Consider the following 23,113-nt stretch of genomic DNA (forward strand, 5'->3'; position numbering starts at 1 on the left):
GGCTTATAACATGGAGGTTGCGTTCCCAAACCAACAAGATTCTGATCTTTCAAGATTAATTTAATCACAAATCCACCTATTTTTCATCATCAACCATGGGTCCAATGCCCGTAGGTGTCTGCTGCCATCTTGATATGATTCTTCCATTGCATTCTATTTTATGTAAGATGTCTCAGTTTGTGTATAGAGTTACTGCACCATTTAACAATGTCATTGCCCCATTCTCTGTTTGGTCTTCCTCTTTTGTTCTTTCCTTCAATCATTCCAAACAGCACCGTTTTTAATTTTCTCTCATCATTCATTCTAAATATATGGCCAAATAGACATAGTTTCCTTTTGATTATTTTCTGGATCAGGTTTTCTTTTGGTTGTATTCATCTGTAGATTTCCTCATTGTTCACTTTCTGTATCCAGCTTATTCTTAAGATCTTTCTATAGCACTTCCTTTCAGATTCTCTCAGGAGTACCCAGGCCTTGCATCCATAGAGCATGCTGCTGAAGATACAGGTTTCTACAATGCACAGTTTAGTTTGCATCTTTATAGCTCGGCTGTTCCATATTTTGTCCATGGCTTTTTAAGTAGTTGTTGCATTAGCTATACTAATTTTTATCTCTTTTTTTTTGGGGTCCAAGTCATGCGTCATATGGCATCCAAGATATATGAGGTGTTCCACATTTTCCAGTTGAAATCTGTCTATCATAACTCTGTTCAGTAACTCCTGTTGTCCGAATATCATTGTTTTAGTTTCTTCAAAGTTGACATTTAGTCCATATCTTTTTCCTTCTGTGTACAGTGTTTGCAATGTCTGTTCCAACCTTGCTGCATCTTCTTCAATCAGGACGATGTCATCTGCAAAGCAGAGGTAGTTTATTCGCATGCCATTTATTGAAATGCCTCCACCTTCTTCTTTAATCTTATCCAGTGTTCTTCCTCGATGTGTGATGAAGATGATTGGTGATATTGGGTCTCCTTGTCTTGTGCCTTGACTAGTGGCAAACCAATCTCCAGTCTCACCTGCTATTCTAATTTTAAGCATAAGAGTAGTAAATAAAATATTCAATACATAAAAAACAAATAACTATTAAAGTAGTCCTTCATTTTCACGATTAATACATCACAACCACATCTTAATTAGATTTTCTTTAGCTGGCATACTGAAGTTGAAAGCTCATAAGATGTTGAAGGCTGCTTTTTCAAAAATCTCTTGAATGGAAACCTGACTTGCAGTTTTCAACTTTTGATTGTAACCTCCTTCTGCTATCTTCACTTTGTAAAGAAATTCGTGATATTCTCCAGTGTCAATGTGATTTGCAGCAGCAGTCTTGCCAGTCATGTTTGGATTGTGGAATGCACAGCAATTCTTATAGCGGTTGAACCATCCACAACTTCTAGCAAAAGGGGTTGGTTGTTTTTCAAATTTCATCAGATCTTCACACAAATCTTTCACCTTCTCTCATATGACTGCCCCAGACAAAGGCATGCTCTGCTAGTTCTGATGCTCAATCCATATAGCCAGTATTCTATCAATTTTCTCAACTGCATGAGATCAAGATTTCGTTATTCTGGTCATGCTGAGATTGGTGGACAATTGAGAACTCTTGCAAGTTGTATCAGTTATTATTACTGTAGAATTACTCAAATGCATGGCTTTTTAAATGTCAATGCTATGCTCACCTCTATCAAACTGATTCAGAACTTCCAAATTCACCAGGATTTCCTAGGCCTTTTCTTCACTTGGTCTTAATTTACATTATTCTTTTCACTTAGCGTATATCTTGCTGAAGATGTGTGCTAAGTTTTTTTGCAAGATACAGACAATACTACTGCATGGACCAATAAGGCAGTAGGGATACAAAATGAAAACAGGAAACAAGGCTCATTCTGTCACCTTGTCATCATCAGCAATCATTAAAGTTATTCTTCCATAGTCATTCTTCCTCTTACTTGACACATAATGAAAGCACTCTCTTCGAACAAAAACCACTTGATATATGCGTATAACATTTCTCATACATTCATACTAAATAAGAAAGGCTAGAATGACAAAGCATTTTGGCAATTCCATGTCTATGTCAGGTCCAAACTTTTTGAACAGCTCTTGCACATAAATTTTTCTAAATTAGATCTTGTTTCATATTTGATACGAGATCAATATCTATAATACTCTTCAAAAAATGTGTCGTAATTCAATTTCTTCTGGGTTGTATATTTAATTTTAGAAAGTAACTGTTTGGAACAAGTGTATGCTCACAAATAGCAATTTTTAGCAAAATAATAAAATTGCAAGAAATCTTATGACATCATATAAGAATGATAAACTCCAACAATGCCATAAATCTGTATGAAGAAGTTGTGTTGGAATTGCTTTTTAATTTTTTTTAAAACAAATCCATTGCGTAATTTCAATTTGATTTTTGCCATAGCAACATACTTTAATTCTCTGTGATGGTTGCAAAGCCTCTGTTAGTTTTGCATACTGGAATAGATTAAGAAAATTACAGTGTTCAGAGTGTGAAGTGTAAAAATTATTTCAAACAGAAAGCAATACATGTAATAAAATTATTTAACTGGGGTTTTTTATGTGGCGGTCACACATACTTAATTAGAGAGAACTACATATAAAGATTACGTAATATGATGGTAGAGCCTTTATAGTTCATACGGTATAAACAAAGCCCTTCGGTCGGAAAAACGTGGGCTCGATTCCCATCCGTGACATGAGGAACCTTTATTTGGTCTCTTTCAACTAAAAGTGAGTTAGCCGATCTCATACAGAGGTAGAGGGTTTTTATATCCAGAAACTTCGGTTTTTCATCCCTCAGAACAGGCAAACCGGCCTGTGAACACACACATATGGATCTACAATCATAAAATACATACTTAAACCCTCACTAGGAGGGCTCAACCAGTACTAAGGGACAGTAGAGGAATGGGGGGGAACCCCATACAAATAAATAAAAATACGATGGTTAGTGGTCAGAGCTAGGAAATATCAAAATGAGAGGGAAAAATAAATTTCTTTGTAATAAGTTTTGCTCTCAATGAAGAGTGAGTGTGTGTATGATAATTACATAAAAACTTAGAGCTAAATTATTTTTTAAGCAATTCTTTTTATTAAATGCAGATCTTTCTAGGTTTGTAATAATTTCTACTTATGTGAATAACTCGTATTCTTTTTTTCCAAAAAAAATCAATTTTTTAAAAATATAATTCCTATAGCTATAAAGAAATAAAAAAAAAAAGGGAGAAAATCAAGGAAGTCACTCACCACTATAGATTTTCAGCTGGACACGAATATATATATATATATCAGCAAGTTAGCAGAGAGTCACATATTGCATTTATTTGATTTAAATCAGTAAGCAATGGCTAGTTGTGCACCCAATAATACTTCTATTCTTTTGAACACACACACACACACACATATATATATACAGTGAATGCCCAATTATCTAATTGCATTGGGAAATGATTTAACAGTTAGTTAATTGAGGATACAATTAATTGAATTTACAGTTACACAGTGCTTGTTCCAGGAGTCAAATGACATGCTGACCCATTCAATGATTAGTTAACTGAAAGTTAGATTACTGAAAGTCAGATAACTGAGAGATCACTGTGTATGTAATTTTTTTTTAAAAGGGAAAATTACTGCCGTTAATTCAAATAAATAATTTTAGTGAAGTAAAAATAAGTATTAAACAGAAACAACATGACTGGAAAATTGGAAATAGCATTTAAATGGAAGAAGCTAACATGTGATTTAAACTGCAAGGAATTAGTAAAATGAGATTTGAAATTCACACACACACATAGGAAGGGCAGCATGTTAGACAGATAAAAGGAGCAGGAAAGACCCAATATTCTGCTTTCTTTTTCCTTTTGAAAGATTTCTCACTAACCCTCTAAAACCATTTGTGAATCATCAGATACCCTGGAAACCACTTGATTAGGTGAACTTAGGAAAGGATCACTGCTCCTCCTGGTATAATGGTCCAAAATGCGAGTGGCTGCTAAAGGAAAATAACTATCCAATTTCAAATCATGAATTATATGAGTTCTATAGCATTTTGTAGCATCTCTTTCTCTCTCTCTTTCACACACACAAATAACCATAGCATCTATTAAAATTTATAACATTTTAAAATCAAAGCTGGGATTAAGGGACTGTGCATAAATAACAGTCATTATCTCTAAGTGTGACATGTCTCTTAATCTCAGCTACATCTATCCTGCACATTACACTAAAGCAATGCATTATCAAATTAAGTAAAAATTGTTATGCAAAGTAAAATAAACATAAAATTATAAAAAAATAAAAATATTTTATAAGTTTTCATCAGTATAATAAGCAAGATAACACAGAAGGCTATAATAAGGAAGAATAGTTAACTACTATATTTAATTAGATATAATCAAATGATCTGGAATCAGGTACGTTAACCTCCCTACTGGCCAAGGTGGATGAAATATTTAGACCACCTTAGCATTTTTCATGGATCAAAACATCACTGGCATTCTAACTTTATCATGTAATTACTCTCTTCTGTTATTAATCCCTTAACAGCGATTGTAGAGCCATCAGTAGATTAACTATGATGGGGTGACCTTTGTGTGACTTAACTTGATGTCTACTGCATTACTTGGAATACCCTGCAGTCTTTCTATATTTATACTTTTTTGCTGCACAATTTACTGTATCTCTTCCCAAAAATAAAAACAAATTTCACATGTGCAAAAATAAATAATCAATCCTAAATGACCAAATCAGCCATTTCAAATCATTTATTTCATAGTAGTAAATTTCTGCCTTTTATTCTTCAAATCAGTGCAACAGAACAAGACAGTTTATGTTATTTCGTTTTAATTTGCATTGAAAATCAATATGTTAAATACATATAAATTTTTTTAAATGATATTTATTGAAATAAATATGAACTTTTTTTTCTTTTCTTGCAAAATATTATTAATACAGATCATCATCACACCTCAGTTGTAGAAACAAGTTTTTATGTTTTTATGAACAAATTCTGTTAAACTGCATTACAGTAAAACCTCCTTAACGAACAAATCGTTTTATGAACTTTTACACTGAAAAATAATTGTACCATTGGTGAAAGTTATTCATTTTACGAACGCACCGAAGCTCACATGAACCAGCATTATCTCTGTAGTTGATCAGTTTGCGTCAGTGCGTTTGGTTCTATTTAAGTGCTGTGAATCCACTCTTTAGTATCGTAATTTTGATAAATTACTTTCTTATTCAAAGTGTTTTCTTTTTTCAGTTGTGTTGTTGTGCTTATTTAATAATTAGTTAATATGGTTCCTAAAAAGTGCAGTGATAAAAGTAAACAGAAAAAGGAAGAACCAGACCAACTATTGAAAGAACTTGAACCAACTTAACAATTGAACCAAACTATTGAGCTCAATAGTTTGGTTCAATTGTTAAGCTAAGTTAACCTAACCATTCTCTACATAGTAGAGAATGGTTTGAGCGTTTTAAAAAAGAGAATTGGGATCCATAGAACAAAGAGGTTGCTAATCAATTTGTGGATGAATTTAAAATATCAGATAATAGCCAAATGGGCAAATGGAAATCAACAATCTGTACTATTATTAAAAATAGAGATGTGATTAGAAATGCTGATATAGCAAAAGGAGTGAAAACTTTGTATCTTAAAAGATCTCACTGTTGAGGAAATGCAGTTTAACAGCATTTGTTTATCATTAACCCATACCAACTTTTGTTGGTATGGGTTAATGATAAACAAATGGCATGTGACAGTATTTCGGAAGCAATAATTTATGAAAAAACTAAGCAACTACATGGTGACCTTAAGTGTTTAACCCCTGGGATGTTAAAGCTAGTAGAGAATGGTTTGAGTGTTTTAAAAAGAGAACTGGGATCCATAATGTAGTAAGGCATGGAGAAGCTGCCAGTGCTAACAAAGATGTTGCTAATCAATTTGTGGATGAATTTAAAACTTATGCAGGGATGGAGGATTTATTCCTCAGCAAATGTTTAATTGTGACGAGACAGGACTTTTTTTCTTTAAAAAGATGCCTAAGCAAACTTATATCACACAAGAAGAGAAAGCACTGCCAGGACACAAACCGATGAAGGAACAGTTTGTTGTATGGTAATGCTAGTGGTGACTATAAAATTAAACCTATGTTAGTGTCTCACTCAGAAAATCCCAGAGTGTTTAAATCAAACAATGCAATAAAAAGTAAACCAGATGTGATGTGGAGATCTAACAGTAAGTCTTGGGTAACAAGGAAGTTTTTTATAGAGTGGATTGATCCATGAAGGGTTAGTCCCCAGTGTAAAAAACTACCTTGAAAAGAATCTACCTTTTAAAGCACTTCTTGTGCTAGACAATGCTCCTGCTCACCACCTAGGATTGGAGGATTGGGTGAGCACAACTTTATAAAAGTCAAATTTCTACCTCTTAATACCTCCAATAAAAAAATTCCAAATATACTGCCTCAAACAGTAGTGCAGAGTACATCAGCAATGTCTTGTTTCGTTTTCAGTTTTTGATTAGTAGACGTTGTAAACAGAAATATTGATATTTCTTTTACAAGCTGATACAGTATTTATGTCAAAATAATTTCTTAATTTATAATAATCACAGTTTCACTTTTATTATCGAAAAATTACAAATTCTATTTGATACAATTATCTTGGGGAAAAAAAGAAAGATTTGAACTTTTTTAAAAAGGTACATAGGTGTTATATAATTGTTCAATTTTTTTTTTTTTTTTTGGTGGGGGGTGGTCTACCAACCTATTTAACCTACAGATATTTCAGATAATTATTTTCAAAGCCGTTCACAAAACAGTTTTCACAAACATAAATCACGTGGGGAACATGCTCATACAATTTAGTGTAAAATAGTAGTAAAAGTATAGCTACTTCACAACTTATCTAAGCTAGCAGTAAATTTTCATTCAAATGTGCAGTGATTTTATTTGTGCTACAAGAAAATATCAGATAATAACAAAAAGAAGAAAATATGGAGTACTTTCTTTTCATTGAGTGTGAATTTACAATGTTCTTTTTTTTTTTTTTTTTTTGATAGAAAGTGCACGATTTTTTTTTTGCTACTTATGCCTGGGAAAGGAGTGTCCTGAATTCGATTCTCGTCGCTGATGTGAAGAACCTAAGGATCTTTTCTCAGAAATAGCCAAGTTAGTCAGTTTTGGGCATGGACTGCAGGGTTTTTCTCCCTAGTTTATCTGGGGTTTTACCTCCTGCAAAGCAGGCAAACTGGTCTTAAGAACACACCGCTTCAGACAATTACACATGGTTGAGCGTGGGGGTAATGATCCCACCTCGTAGTGAGTTATGAAACCCCCCCAAAAAAATAGGAGGCCAAGGCCCTACCTACATGGGGCTGTAGTGCAGAAGAAGTACTTCAAATGAACTTGCAGTTGAAAAACAAAACAATTATTAAGTTTTAAAAGAGGTATACCGTGAGTAGACATATCGATACAAAATTAATAACGACAAAAACTCACATACAAAAATTATTTAATAGTATAATTTTTGCCTGTGTGTCACAAGCATCTTCAGTACATTAAGCTCAAATGAAACAATAACTGACAATTCCAAAAAGCGCCACCTAAGTAGCTAGTGTAAGATAACTAAAAAGGTCAATAACTTTCCTAAAAATAAAAAAAAAAAAAATAATAATAATAATAATAAAAAATCAATACAATAAAAATTTAGGAAAGATTAGCTGATTTGTAAAGTACTATCTTCCATAAAGGGGATAATAATAATAACAACAATTATTGTTGTTATTATTATTTCTAGATTACTCATTTCCCTAACAATAATTCTGTTTCTTAACCATTGTAAAATATACGGTAATTATCCGAGACATTAATTTAAATTTTATGTTTGTTTTGAAGTATTCCAATCAAAACCACCACGACTGCTCACAATAACTGAATTGTAACTATCTACTTTCTTCTAATTTGCATTTCATAGTTTTTGCAACATACTTCACATTTGCGTATCTGAAATCTATGATTTCATTTTACCCACCGAGAAATTAAATGAAATAATAATTCTCTCATCTATTATTCATACTATTTCTTTGGCAATTTTATTATTACAACTGCTATCTTGTTTTCTTTCTGGATCATAGTATTCAGTTTTTTAGGGAATAGCACTTAGCTAAATTTTTACAAACAGATTACCTGTTATTGTCCGTACTTAAAAAGTCATCTTTATGTCATGAAAGTTAAACATGAAGGTTAATCTTATTTTCTGTCCTAAAAACACCATTATTTTTATACTTTGTTATTTTGTTATTTAATAAAAATATTATTAGTACTACTTTGAAAAATTCTGATCTGTGGACACACTGTGAAAATTTAAAAGACAAAGGTTCGCTATCAGCAGACTGCATTTTTATTTATTAAAACGGCCTTATAATATGCATATTTCAAAAAAAAAAAAAATTGTGATAGTGTTGGGGGGCAGAGTTTAGCAATCAAAAGTAAAATACAATTTTAATTCCATTATGAAAAATTTGGAAATGAATTTCACTTTTGATGCATGCACCTATACATATTTTGAATGATGAACTATTGAACTATATATTGGATATCTGGGCGAGCACCAAAGCAATGGGAGACAGGCATAATAATACCAGTCTTCAAGACGGGAGACCAGAAGGATTGCAGTAACTATCGTGGTATCTCTCTCTGCTCAGCCTGCCTGGGAAAGTGTATGCTAGGTGCTTGGAAAGATGGTGCAGGAGCCTAGTTGAGTCAAAGTTCCAGGAAGATCAATGTGACTTTCGTCCTGGTAGAAGCACAACTGACCAAATCTTCACTTTAAGGCAAGTCTTTGAGAAATCTTGGGAATATGCCAGGAATGTCTACACATGATTTGTGGACTTGGAGAAGGCATATGACCGGGTTCCTCGGGATAAGCTTTGGCAAGTAGTACAGGAGTATGGAGTGGATGGCCAACTATTAGCTGCCATTAAGTCCCTGTATGAATGCCCAGAGTTTTGTTCAGGGTAAACAGCACAAAGTCTGAACCTTTCACAGTCTCCGTTGGCTTCCACAAGGATGTGTTCTGTCACCCCTCTTTTCACGATATTTATGGACTGGATTGATAGGCACAGCCGAGGCAGTGAGTGTGTCAGAATTGGAAGATGTAGCATTGGATGTCTGCTTTTTGCAGATGACCTAGTTCTGCTTAGCTCTTCCACAGATGACCTCCAGCAGACCCTGGATAGGTTTGTAGCTGTTTGTGCAGATGCCGGAATGAAGATCAGTGTGGCCAAAACTGAAACATTTGTGGTCTCAAGACAACCATCCCAGTGCACTCAACATGTAAGTGGAGTCCCAATGAGGCAGGTGGAGAAGTTTAAATACCTTGGGTCCATATTCACGAATGATGGAAAGTGGGACGTAGAGCTAGATACTCGAATTGGCTTAGCAAGCTCAATATTGCGGGAGCTTGGCCGTTTGGTAGTATTGAAGCGGGAGTTAAGCCAGAAGGCAAAGCTGGCTGTCTTCAATACAGTCTATGTCCCCACATCCTCACCCATGGTCATGAGAGTTGGGTAATGACCGAAAGAATGCGGACACAAATCCAAGTGGCTGAAATGAGGTAACTTCGAGGGGTTGCAGGGCTGACAGGACTCGGCAGAGTCAGAAGCTCTGCAATTTGGGAAACCCTCAATACTCAACCGCTGCTTCTCCATGTTGAGAGATCACAGTTACATTGGTACAGGCACCTGGTCAGAATGCCACAAGAGGCTCCCTCAGCAAGCCCTCTTTGCCAAGTCAGAGGGTGAAAGGCCAAGGACTCGCTGGATAGATTATATCCAAAACCTTGGGTGGACACATTTGGGAATCCCACCAGAACACCCGTGCTTGGTGGCAGAGGATCGTGACCACTGGAAGTTCCTCTTGCAGCTGTTGCCCCCACAACCCAATTAGGAAAGGTGGGCCTTGTATGTATAACTATAGCAAAAGTATCCCATCTTCAAAATTGCAACATAATATCTATCATCATCAACAACCATGGGTCCAATGCCTGTAGGTGTCTGCTGCCATCTTGATATGATTCTTCCATTACATTCTATTTTGTGCAAGATGACTCAGTTTGTGTATAGAGTTTCTGCACCATTTGACGATGTCATCGCCCCATTTTCTGTTTGGTCTTCCTCTTTTGTTCTTTCCTTCAATTATTCCAAACAGCAACGTTTTTAGTTTTCTCTCATCATTCATTCTACATATATGGCCAAATAAACGTAGTTTCCTTTTGATTATTTGCTGGATTAGGTTCGGTTGTATTCTTCTGTAGATTTCCTCATTGTTCACTTTCTGTATCCAGCTTATTCTCAAGATCTTTCTATAGCACTTCCTCTCAAATGCCAATATCCTCCTTTCAGATTCTCTCAGGAGTACCCTGTGTTATACTCTGAATGAAAGGAAAAGTCAAAACCTTTACCTTCATTCAGATTTAACATGGTTTATCAATTCCAGAGCCAGTATTAATTTATCAGTTACGTTAATATTTAAGAAAGTTTTACCTAATGCATCATATTGAAAATAATTAAGTGTTTGGTGAAGTTTAAACTGTGTGTAATCTATGTAAGTGCTATTACAATGTTGAAGGCAAAGGACAATCCGATTATACAGCAATGGCCTGAAGTCATACATGTGCACCTAATAGAATGTGCACGCAAATGTCCTCTGAAGAGAACGCTAGGGGAGAGATTGGCGCTAGGTGCTGAAAGGCGTGACGCACCATGAGGAAAGGGAGAAATCAGGATGACGTAGGCAAGACACATAGGGCACGCGTTTTAAAAGGTGCTGTGGCGCCAGCTCGTGGCTTTTTTCTCATTCCCTGTACTGGAGTGGTCATCGGCAGAAAAGTCCATCGTGAGGTCATCGCAGCAAGCGGCAGTGTCCATGGGCAGTTCTAGGCTATGGAATGACCTGACATGGTAAAGTTCCAGATCACGCTGGAGAAAGAAGACCCATGCCCAGCTGATTGATGAGCGAGCGGGGAGCCAGAATTGCTCCCCCCCCCACCAGCGATGTGTCATGTCCGAATTCAACTGATGTGTAGAAAAGCCAAGGTAAATCTGGAAAGTAATCTGGAAATTGAAGGTGCTTTAGGGATACACACGAAGGCTTAGTACGTCCCCAACTACTGGTAATGCAGACTCTTATTTGTTATGTAAAATTGTGTAGGGCACAATAATTAGATATAGGTAAAATCTTCAACTCAGGACTGAGCCCTCATTGAAAGGGCTCAGCCCTGAGTTGAAGATTCTCTATACTTTAGTTGGAACTCTATACTTTAGTTGGAATAATAGTGTAAAGATATTTGTGAATGTATGTGAATTATAGAAAGAATAGTCTTTAATGGTGTCATATATAGATGAGAGTTAGATCTTTGTTAGAATTAATGGTATGAAATTAGATCTAATATGTTAAAGGAGATTTAGCAATCACAAGTGAAACTACTCACTTCCCAATATTATCAAGATTAATTTTATGTCAGTAAAAATTTCTTATAACATGTATTATGTCTATTCAGTGAATTAAATGTTAATTTCTTTTGAAATGAATATGAAGACTTGCCTGATTTTCATTTTACTGAACTGTTCATGAAAGTTCGAACCAAGGCGGGAGGTAAGAATAACAAACATAAAATAGGGGGCTATGACTGTGAGATAAATCCTAACAGTGAGATTAATTGAGAATACTCTGCTAAGTGTTTAAGAATTACGAGACAGTGTGCTGATCTAGACTTTGGTTCCATGAATAAATATTCATCAAGTACATTTTAGGGTGGCACAGTATAAATATAAATTTTCCCTAAAATTAAAAAGGAACCAGTACAAGAATTGAAACAAAGGAATTGGCACCAATTAACAACATTTCCTTTGTCTTCATAAGACCACGTGCACATCTTGTAAAATTGCTCATCGGCCTAGATTGAGAGTTAAGACATGACTCACTGATGTTAGATTAAGAAATTACTAAAGGGGACAAGTCAGAACAGATGATATATATATGAATACAAATATTAAATTAAAATTGGAATCCAAGTTTAACACCTGGCCTCGCATCCATAGAGCATGCTGCTGAAGATACAGGTTTCTACAATGCGCAGTTTAGTTTGCATCTTTATAGCTCGGCTCTTCCATATTTTGTCCATAACTTTTAAAATAGTTGTTGCTCTGGCTATTCTAATTTTTATCTCTTTTTTGGGGTCTAAGTCATGCGTCATATGGCATCCAAGATATGTGGTGTTCCACATTTTCCAGTTGAAATCTATCTATCGTAACTCTGTTCAGTAACTCCTGTTGTCTGAATATCATTGTTTTAGTTTTTTCAAAGTTGACATTTAGTCCATATCTTTTTTCCTTCTGTGTATAGTGTTTGCAATGTCTGTTCCAGCCTTGCTGTGTCTTCTTCAATCAGGACGATGTCATTTGCAAAGCAGAGGTAGTTTATTCGCATGCCATTTATTGAAATGTCTCTACCCTCTTCTTTAATCTTATTTAGTGTTCTTCTCAGATGTGTGATGAAGATGACTGGTGATATTGGGTCCCCTTGTCTTGTGCCTTGACTAGTGGCAAACCAATCTCCAGTCTCACCTGCTATCCTGATTTTTGCTTGTGCTTGGCTGTTTATATATCTTTCAGCAGGCAGATCAATTTATTGTCCACACCATAGGATTCCAAGACAAGATGTCTTGTTACATTTTGGTCAGTATTATCAAATGCTTTTTGTAAGTCCACGAAACAGCAATATATTGTTTTGTTCTTTCTTCGAGCTTTCTCTGCTATTAGTCTTAGTGCGAGTATTTGTTGCACTGTACTTTGATCTTGTCAAAATCCGGCTTGCTCATCCGGAAGATGTGCCTCCATCTGACTAAAAGACCTAAAAGACTAAAAAAACCTTCAAGCGTTCTGTTAGTATTTTCATCAACACTTTGCCAAGATGACTCATTAATGCAATAGTTCTGTAATTGGTGCATTCTAAAGCACTGCCTTTCTTATGAAGAACAACCAAGACCGATTTTTTCCACAATCTGTAACGTCTTCTTCAAATATGATTATGAATAAAACATAAAGAAAACTTAATTTGGAACATATGGGGGCCATATTTTTTTAAGATTCAGATTTTCGTGAATTTATAAAATAATTGTTAGACAAAAATAATTATCTTCAATCCAATTGTTGGAGAATAAAATGCATTGTCGACTAAGATATTAAACACAATTAGCACAAACAACTGATAATGACATTGGTTTTCTAAGGTGATACAATATTTAAGTGAAGAAAGTATGACAAGATCTCTTATTTTGCACTGGCATTAAAAACTAAATTATATGATAAAAATAATTTGCAGGTATTTAGTCTAATAATACTAAGATTCTAGTCACTAAGCGGCAAGGAGCTGCATTTCTTGATATAGGTAAATGAATGCAACTATGAATGACAAGTAATCTGGTTAAGTGTTCTCTTCAGCGTGAAGGATTATCACACTTTGTAATGGATATGATGGCTGACTTGCACTTATTCATGTTCTTTCAACAAATAGTATGCATTGTATCTAGGTTTTGTTGGACGTATATATATATGTCCTGGCCGGTAGGGAGGTTAATGAGATTTTTTTGCAATCAGTGAATCCAATGCTATAGCATGTCAGAATATTTTGGCTAAGTAATAACTTAATTATCTTTAAGTTCACTACTCACTTTTATGCTTTGTGTAGATGTCTGAAGAAATTGAATCAATCAAGCAGTAGAAATATGCAGGGCTAAATATATATTTTTAGCTTGTAATCTATTAAAATGTTGTCAATAATGACAGTGGTGATGATGATGCACATATTTGATGACATCTTTGAATAGGAAGAATTCAGGTGTATCAATGATGTGAACCGTATTTGTTACTATTGTCTCCTCACCACACACACACACAAAAAAAAAAAAATTCAAAGACAACTAAACAAACGATTTAGAACTTGCATTTTGCAAATGAAGTAATGTATTATAGCAAACACACGTAAGCCAACTTTCAAGATTAAGAATTCAAAACTTCCAATTCCAAAGTTGACAAATCAAGGTTTGATTTTCTTTCTATTTATTTTTGAGTAGACCCTTTATAATTTTTGAACAAGTTCATTGCTCTATTATTCATTCAGCAAAGAAATCACACAGATATACCATATCATATATCATCACACAATCTATTTTAAAAAAATCAGTTAAAACTTCTTAAAAGAACTGCTATACTAAATGACAAAAAAAATAGGTCACAGCTTAATATCTAGACTAATTTCCAACCTAACTGTTTGATATTTATCTTCTATTACATTTACAAATATCCATATTGAATATCCATTTATTATAGCCTAGAGTTTGAGTCATAACTGTTGGATCTTTCATAGGGTGTGCATTCGCAGGAGATATCACTTTCTGCTCCTGTCTCCTCTCCACGAATACAATATCTTCACAAAAGCCATTATTCTTGGCCTAACAATTTCAAAAGAGTATCCTCAATTTTAATCCGGAACATAAAGTTTTGATCGATTGAAGCTCTACGGCTCTTTTCAGTTCTGTACATTAGACATAGTCTACGTACAACAATTATGTGGAGGAGCAATATCTGCCAACACAGGGAGTTACTGTGTCTGTATTGGCTTCAGGGATATTACTTTCATAGTACTGTTTAAATGAGAACAATCTCACAACAGTAGCTTATATTTCATAGTGGAGCACAGTGACTTGCAACAGAATAAATCAGCATCAGGTCAAGTCCTTAGTATATCTGCACTAGTGCTACATGTTTAGGAAGCTAATTTTGAGATTAAAGCAATTCTTGAGGATTTCAACTTCAATGACAACTTAATGAAAATACTGCCTATATGATAAGGCTGATAGCATAATCTCTCAGATAAACTGGATTTTTCGAGATGAGCCACCTACTTTTAGGTGTTTTTCAAGCCACTGCATAGGCTTTCAAAGGACTCACACCATCAAAATCATCTACCACCCAAAGTTGAAGATCTGTAAGTGTCGGTGTTTCCATACTTAGTGCTTAGGTGGAAAGATGACATTTGTCTTTAGTCTCTATTTTTCAAAATAGTCCTCCATAATTTTCTTGATTTAGATTACTCTGACTGAATTACTTTAAAGCCTATGATCCATATAAGCAAATTTCCTTGAAATTGTAGTGCAAACATTGGTCCTTGGGGGTGGTCCATTCTTAAACACACACATCTTACTACATTTTTCACATATATATATTCTAAATCACCTATTACTTACAGTATGAGGTTGTCAATGTATATGGCACTAAAAATCAAAGTTTATACAATAAACCTTGTCAATTCTGTATTGTAAGCAACTAAAATCTGCACATAATATTCTTCCTCTTTATAGCACAACCAGCTTGTCACAGAGTCTGGTATTGATGGGGGAGGGGGAGGATTTTTAACTGTAGAAGTGTGTTCATGGGGCCCATTTGTCTGTTCTTGAAAAAATTCTCTACCGCCATAGGAGACTGGCTAACTCACCTTTAAGTTGAAAGAGACTAAATAAAGGTTCTTGATGTCTTGGACAGGAATCGAACCCAGGTCTTTCTGACCAAAGTTTATTTCATCTATACCAGAGGTCGGCAAACTGCGGCTCGTGAGCCACATGCAGCTCTTTGGGTATGTACATGTGGCTCTGAAGTAAAATTGAAAATGAAAATAAAACTATCATAGTTTCATTTATAAAATTTTTAAAAGGATTTTATTCACATAATGGCGATTTCATTTGTTTTATAGGTCTCGCAAAACTTTGTGGCACTAAGATGCACGATGTCAGGGAGGGGAAAGTGAGCATGCAGGGGGTATACAGAGGGAGTGGAGGGGATGGTTGAGTACATGGTAGGCAGGGAAGCCAAACAAGTGACTAATTAGGATTAGGTTTTAGTGTGCCTCGACATCTGAGGTCATTTGCAGATTTTTTCTAACATGAATTGCATTAAATGTAAATTGAGGAGTCAAATTACTGATGCCAACTTGGAATCGTGCCTTAAATTAAAAACAACTAGTTACAAACCGGACATACAGAAACTTTGTAAGGAAATGCAAGCTCATTGCTCACGCTGATTAAAACCAATGAGAGCAATTTTTTGTGTGATTTTTTCTTCATTTAATAAAGATATAATTAATATTATAACTTGTTATATATTACTAAAAATTTGCTATAATATTACTTTAAATTTTCCTTATTTGTAAAAATATGTTTATGGCTCTCGAATAATTTTTAAGTTGTTGTGAGGGACAGGTTTGGCTCTTCCGTCTCAAAAATTTGATGACCCCTGATCTATACTGACTGAGATGTGGAGGCTCTAGCTAAAATCTACAAATACTGGGTACAAATGTCCCTGATTTCAGTATATCATTATATTATTTCTTGATATATTGGTCCAAGTTAACACCTGTTCACAAGAGCTTTGGTGCTTTAGAATATTGACTGACAAAAAGGTAAAGCATTTCAAGAGATATCCTTTGCAATACTTAATAGGGATATTGGTCAATAATTTGCTTGGTTATTGTTTGGTTTCTTAGGTCTCAGTACAACAAACACTTCTGCTTATTTCCATAATTAATGGTCTCTTCCTATGCAGTGCAGAAAATATCATAATATTTATGAGGTAGCCAAGCTATAGATTGTCATCCAGATTGTCTACAACTCTGGAAAGAGCTGATCTTTGGTCTAAACTGATCCAATTAATTTAGTTTGATTACCTGATTCTTGAAATTTATAAAGCACATTTATTTTTAAGACTATTACACTTTTTTTATATATAATCTTTGTCAAGTAGCTTTATTTTATCCTCTTACATGTTTCGCCAATTTTTTCTATTGGCATCCTCAGGGAATACAAACTAGTAAGCTTAAATGAAGGTTACAGACTAGGTTATAACTGATGGTTCTAATTCATACAAAAAATTGGTATTGTGCGTGACAATGTGCGTGTCTCGTTAACGTGATTTATTCGTTATGGTTCATGACATAATTGTTATGAAAGTTCATTTCTTTGATGTTTAATGATCTGATAAAAGTTTTCCAAATTTCTGGTAAAATTAGACCTTGATTCTTGTTTAGGTTTTCAGTTTTACGGGCGATTTACTGTAGCTGCTTCTTTAAAGGTTCTTGAATGGTAGTTATCTTCTATGTATGGCATAAGGCTCTTATCACACTCAATGTGATGGTTAGTAGAGGCAAAGTGGCATGAAAGGCCTGAAATGTCTTGTCTGTTATTTCTGACATATCCCATGTGTTCTTTCTTTCTTGTTTCAAAGCTTCTAGAGGTCTGACCTACGTAACTAATACCACATGAGCAAAGTATATTATATACTCCGGAGTACTTGTAGAATGGGTGAGGATCTTTTGGTGATCTTAAAAATTTCTGAATAGTGTTGATTGGTTTGAATGCCACTCTGATCTTATGTGGTTTTAAAAGGTTAGCTAATTTTTTGGAAAGGTTGCTGACAAAAGGAATCGTAATTGTACTGATGTATTGGACGTCATCACGTTGTCGATGTGGTATATCAGTAAAGAGAATCTTGTTGTAGAGTCTTTTTGGGTAACCATTTAAAGAAAGTTCTCTGGATATTGTGGTTAATTCCGTTAGTAGGTAATCCTTGTCTGTCGTATACTGTATAGCTCTTTTCTTGAGACTATGGATAATGCTAAGTTTCTGAGCTATGTGATGAGCTGAGTTGGAATGGAGGTAACGTTCAGTATTTGTAGGTTTTCTGTATACAGATAGGTTGATACTATTATTGGTTTGTTTCTTTATTAAAATGTCAAGGAATGGCAGTTTTTTATCTTTTTCCATTTCTAATGTGAATTTGATGGTATTGTGGAAGCTATTGATTTGGTTGAGGTAATTCATTAGTTCTTCTTTCGTATGATCCCAAATGATAAAGAAGTCATTCCGAATCAACACTATTCGGAAATTTTTAAGATCACCAAAAGATCCTCACCCATTCTACAAGTACTCTGGAGTATATAATATACCTTGCTCATGTGGTATTAGTTACATAGGTCAGACCTCTAGAAGCTTTGAAACGATAAAGAAAGAACACATAGGATATGTCAGAAATAACAGACAAGACATTTCAGGTCTTTCATGCCATTTTGCCTCTACTAACCATCACATTGAGTGGGATAAGAACCTTATGCCATGCATAGAAGATAACTACCATTCAAGAACCTTTAAAGAAGCAGCTACAGTTGCCCCTGTAAAACTGAAAACCTAAACAAGAATCATGGTCTAATTTTACCAGAAATTTGGAAAACTTTTATCAGATCATTAAACATCAAAGAAATGAACTTTCATAACAATTACGTCATGAACCATAATGAATAAATCACGTTAACGAGACACGCACATTGTCACCACAATACCAATTTTTTGTATGAATTAGAACCATCAGTTATAACCTAGTCTGTAACCTTCATTTTAGCTTACTGGTTTGTATTCCCTGGGGATGCCAATAGAAAAAAGTGGTGAAAGATGTAGGAGGATAAAATAAAGCTACTTGACAAAGATTATATATAAAAAAAGTGTAATAGTCTTATGAATAATTGTCAAGAAAAAATTCAACACATTTATTTTTTTTTTAAGTTAAGGGATATTGCGTCCCATATTGTTTCTTAGCAGAATAAGAAACTCAAAGAGTTTCATACCGAATATAGAAACTATATAAAGTTCGACGATTCCAAGCGTAAGCAAATACCTGGAAAGCAGCACCTGATCCATTTAGGTAGTGCAAACTGAGGCAACTCATAGAAAGGGTGGAGCAAGCTCCAATCACTATTCTTGGTATTTACCCATAATGTGAACTTAGCTCCTAGGAGCTGTATTACTGTTCTACTTTATGAGAGAAGGTCACTACCCAGACCGGTTTCAACCTTTTTGAGGTCTCATCAGTGAGTAGGTAGACCTAGTTAATACCAAGTTTGTAGCGAACAGAACTTACATCCCTTCTATGAGAATTGCCAAGAAGGTGTCTTAATAAATTATTAATTATATGAGGAGCCAAAGGCTTCAATTCGGCAACATGAACTTATTTAAGTTAAGGGATATTGTATCCCATATTGTTTCTTAGCTGAATATAGGTAACCGGTCTGGGTAATGACCTCTTATAATGTAGAACAGTAATACAGCTCCTAGGAGCTAAGTTCACATTATGGGTAAATACCAAGAATAGTGATTGGAGCTTGCTTCACCCTTTCTATGAGTTGCCTCAGTTTGCACTACCTAAATGGATCAGGTGCTGCTTTCCAGGTATTTGCTTATGCTTGGAATCGTCGAACTTTATATAGTTTCTCTATTCGGCATGAAACTCTTTGAGTTTCTTATTCGGCTAAGAAACAATATGGGATGCAATATCCCTTAACTCAAATAAATTCATGTCGCCGAATTGAAGCCTTTGGCTCCTCATATAATTAATAATTTATTAAGACACCTTCTTGGCAATTCTCATAGAAGGGATGTAAGTTCTGTTCGCTACAAACATGGTTATGTGACTTTCAACCTATGAACCAACCCATGAATAGTTGTTAATTTATATATTTGTACGACGAATGAGATATAGATTTTTTTTTCTACTTTTTATTAATTTTATTATTATCATCAACACCAGACCTCTATGGAGTCAAAAGAATCATTGCAGGAGACACACACACTGTATAACAGTGTGCCTCCTGCAATGTTTTTTAACTTAAAGATTAAAAATCATGCTTTAAAATCATCCAATGTATCCACATTCATTACACTGTCCATCAATGCATCACACTCACTAACCACTCTCCATGCAAAGAACCTGCTCCTTATGCCTGCCCTGGCGCACACTCTCTTCACACAGTTTCCAGGGATGTCCCCTTATTCTACCCCTTCTCCCAATCTATAAAAAAATTTTTCCACATTAACATGGTAATAAACAGGTTTTGAAATAAATATCTGAAGAACAAATCCTTTTTTTGATCCTCAGACAATTATTACAGAGTGGAACAATATTTTTTTGTAAATATATTTCTATCCTACTGAAACAATTGATGATTAGGTTCTAGGATATCTATCTTTGAAGATTTAATCCATAGTAGCAAACATTTCATTTGATCTGATAAATTGTTCCAATTCAGAGCAAAAAATTTCAAAAAAAAATACCAATAAAGCATTATTTCCTGAGAATGAAAGTTGTGCTCTAAACCAGAAATATATCCAAAGATATATTTCTAGGTTGGAAATACAGAGGGAAATATATCCCTCTTTTTGACACTTTAAATACTAAAAAATGTTCCCCTGATATCATTGATCTTTTTAATTTTACCATTCATTACAGCTACTTCACTTAGAAAGATACCACTTATAAACAGACTGAGGATACAGCCATTTCCCCCCCCCCCTGCTCTAGCCAATTATTATATGGATCATTTTGAAAAACATGCTCTTGATACCACTATTCTGACTAAGATATACTGATGATGTGTTCTCTATTGAACATATAATTCAGACACATTAGACTCTTTCCTCCTACATCTCAATGAACAGCACCCAAGAATTCAGTTCACTATAGAAAAAGAAAATAATACCCTGATACACATTTCCAATGGCATCCTTTCTTTCTACGTTTACAGAAAACCCATCAACACAGGAAGATACATACATAAACAATCCTGTTGCTGCAATAACAGTTAACTGTATTTTTAAAGTTTCACAGCTCACACATGTAACAAAAATTATATAAGATTTATTCAAAAACTCCAATGTATTTCATCCAACGTTACGTGGACATCGTCACGGAGATAGATCGTTAACTACATTCAAAAGATGAATCAAAATAATATCATAAATGTCATATATCAAATTATACTATTAGAGTTAGAGTATTATACTATTATCATTTTACTTGACTAAAGCACAATAAAAGAAAATAAAATTAAAGATGTTCTTTTATTAATTCTTAATCCTTTAATCTTTAGCATTTTTTAGCAGAAAACATGAAATCAAAACTAAAGAAAAATGGTGGATGTTTTATTTATTTAGCATGAGACTTCTGTTGCTGCATCACTGATGATAGATAATTCATATCAGGTTTATATTTTGTAACCTTTAGAGATATGCATGTGCTACTAGTTTCATCTGTAAGGCTACTCCTATTATGAGACTTAACAAAGTTCATCACTGAGAACAATCATTCACAAGAATATGTAGATACAAAACGGATAGTAATGCTGTTGCAAGGGTATTTAAACATACAAACGTTTCTGGAGTAGTATTCCAAGTCCTTAGTAGCTCATTTTCTGCAGTTCTCTCTCTGTTACTCCTGTCTCTAATCGCTCCTTTTCAATATTTTCCAAGTCAACTATGAGGTCAACAAATTTCTGCTCCAAATTGAACTACTTTGAAAATCATGCATATTTATCTACGAAAACACCTGCAAGTTTAAATTCAGCCAGTTTCAGTATCTTGAAACTCAATGAATTTTGCAGTCTGTTCTAATTCTCTGAACTTAACAAATCTTAGAGAGAACTGCTTAACAGTTGACACAATGACGTTTAAAAATAGCTTTTGAAGACATTGGCAGTCTGTTTTTTCATCCTTCTGAAGATCATTGATGTATTTCTTTAGGTTTGGAAAATACCTAAATCTCTCACTGTCCACATCCCTCTTATAAAACTGCTAGTTTCATTTCAAATGCCTTTATGTCATTAAACATAACAACAAGAGTCTTACCAGAGCCCTGTAGTTTAAGGTTCAAGTAATTTAAATGTTTGCAAAAATCTGCAAAAAAAAATATTAGTTTACAAACCCACACGATGTCATACATTTCTTTATAAGCCATTTGTTGATTAGTCAAAAAGAAATTTATCTCATCAAGGCATTCAACAAATCATTTCAGAACAAGACCTCGACCGAATCCACCTCATTCGATAGATTCTGAAATTAAGATGAAAAGCCAAACGGCTATTTTTTCTGGCGAGGTTGATAAGTAAAGGGGATAAAAATCCCTTATTGTTTTTCAGCCAGTAAGCGAAACTAAGATCGAAAACTACGATCTAAACATTTCATGCCGACGAACTGTCGTCAGATCCAAGCGTAAGTGACCACTTGGTAGTGCCACACCAAGGCAACTCGATGCAAAGGTGGAGCAAGCTCCCTCACTATCCTTGATATTTTCTCATAATGTAAAAACACACAGCTCCTAGGAGTTGTAGAACTGCTTTACATTATGAGGAGAGGTAACTACCCAGACCGGTTTCAACCTTTTTTGAGGTCTCATCAATGAGTAGCTAGACCTAGATAATATCAAAGTTTAAGTGAAAAGAACTTACATACCTTTGCTATACGAATGCCAGAAAGGTGTGCCACTATATTATATTATAACATATTATAACTAAGATGAAAAGCCAAACGGCTATTTTTTCTGGCGAGGTTGATAAGTAAAGGGGATAAAAATCCCTTATGTAAAGCAGTTCAACAACTGTAAAGCAGTTCAACAACTGAAATGTAAAGCAGTTCTACAACTCCTAGGAGCTGTGTGTTTTTACATTATGAGAAAATATCAAGGATAGTGAGGGAGCTTGCTCCACCTTTGCATCGAGTTGCCTTGGTGTGGCACTACCAAGTGGTCACTTACGCCTGGATCCGCTGACAGTTCGTCGGCATGAAACGTTTAGATCGTAGTTTTCGATCTTAGTTTCGCATACTGGCTGAAAAACAATAAGGGATTTTTATCCCCTTTACTTATCAACCTTGCCAGAAAAAATAGCCGTTTGGCTTTTCATCTTAGTTATAATATGTTATAATATAATATAGTGGCAAACCTTTCTGGCATTCGTATAACGAAGGTATGTAAGTTCTTTTCACTTAAACTTTGATATTATCTAGGTCTAGCTACTCACAGATGAGACCTCAAAAAAGGTTGAAACCGGTCTGGGTAGTGACCTCTCCTCATGTAAAGCAGTTCTACAACTCCTAGGAGCTGTGCGTTTTTACATTATGAGAAAATATCATGGATAGTGAGGGAGCTTGTTCCACCT

At 34.8% G+C, this 23,113-nt stretch overlaps 1 protein-coding gene across 4 annotated transcripts in view; it reads right to left on the reverse strand.

Annotated features, from left to right (window-relative positions):
* Nucleotides 1-23,113, reverse strand: part of LOC150097413 (uncharacterized protein C19orf47 homolog) — a 172,004-nt gene that overhangs the window by 84,197 nt on the left and 64,694 nt on the right. For 2 of the 4 annotated variants that reach the window (XM_090407369.1, XM_090407371.1), the window contains exon 4: nt 3,904-4,014. The exons of 1 other annotated variant lie outside the window; for it this stretch is intronic. In XM_090407369.1, coding sequence (XP_090263495.1) covers nt 3,904-4,014 — 111 coding nt within the window. The remainder of the gene's footprint in view (nt 1-3,903; nt 4,015-23,113) is intronic. One more of the 4 variants, XM_090407370.1, reaches the window with a different exon arrangement.

The sequence above is a fragment of the Typopeltis vanoorti genome, chromosome 17 (assembly GCF_054136105.1).
Source record: "Typopeltis vanoorti isolate ZY-2024b chromosome 17, IOZ_Tvanoo_1.0, whole genome shotgun sequence".
In the NCBI taxonomy this organism is placed as follows: Eukaryota; Metazoa; Arthropoda; class Arachnida; order Uropygi; family Thelyphonidae; genus Typopeltis; species Typopeltis vanoorti.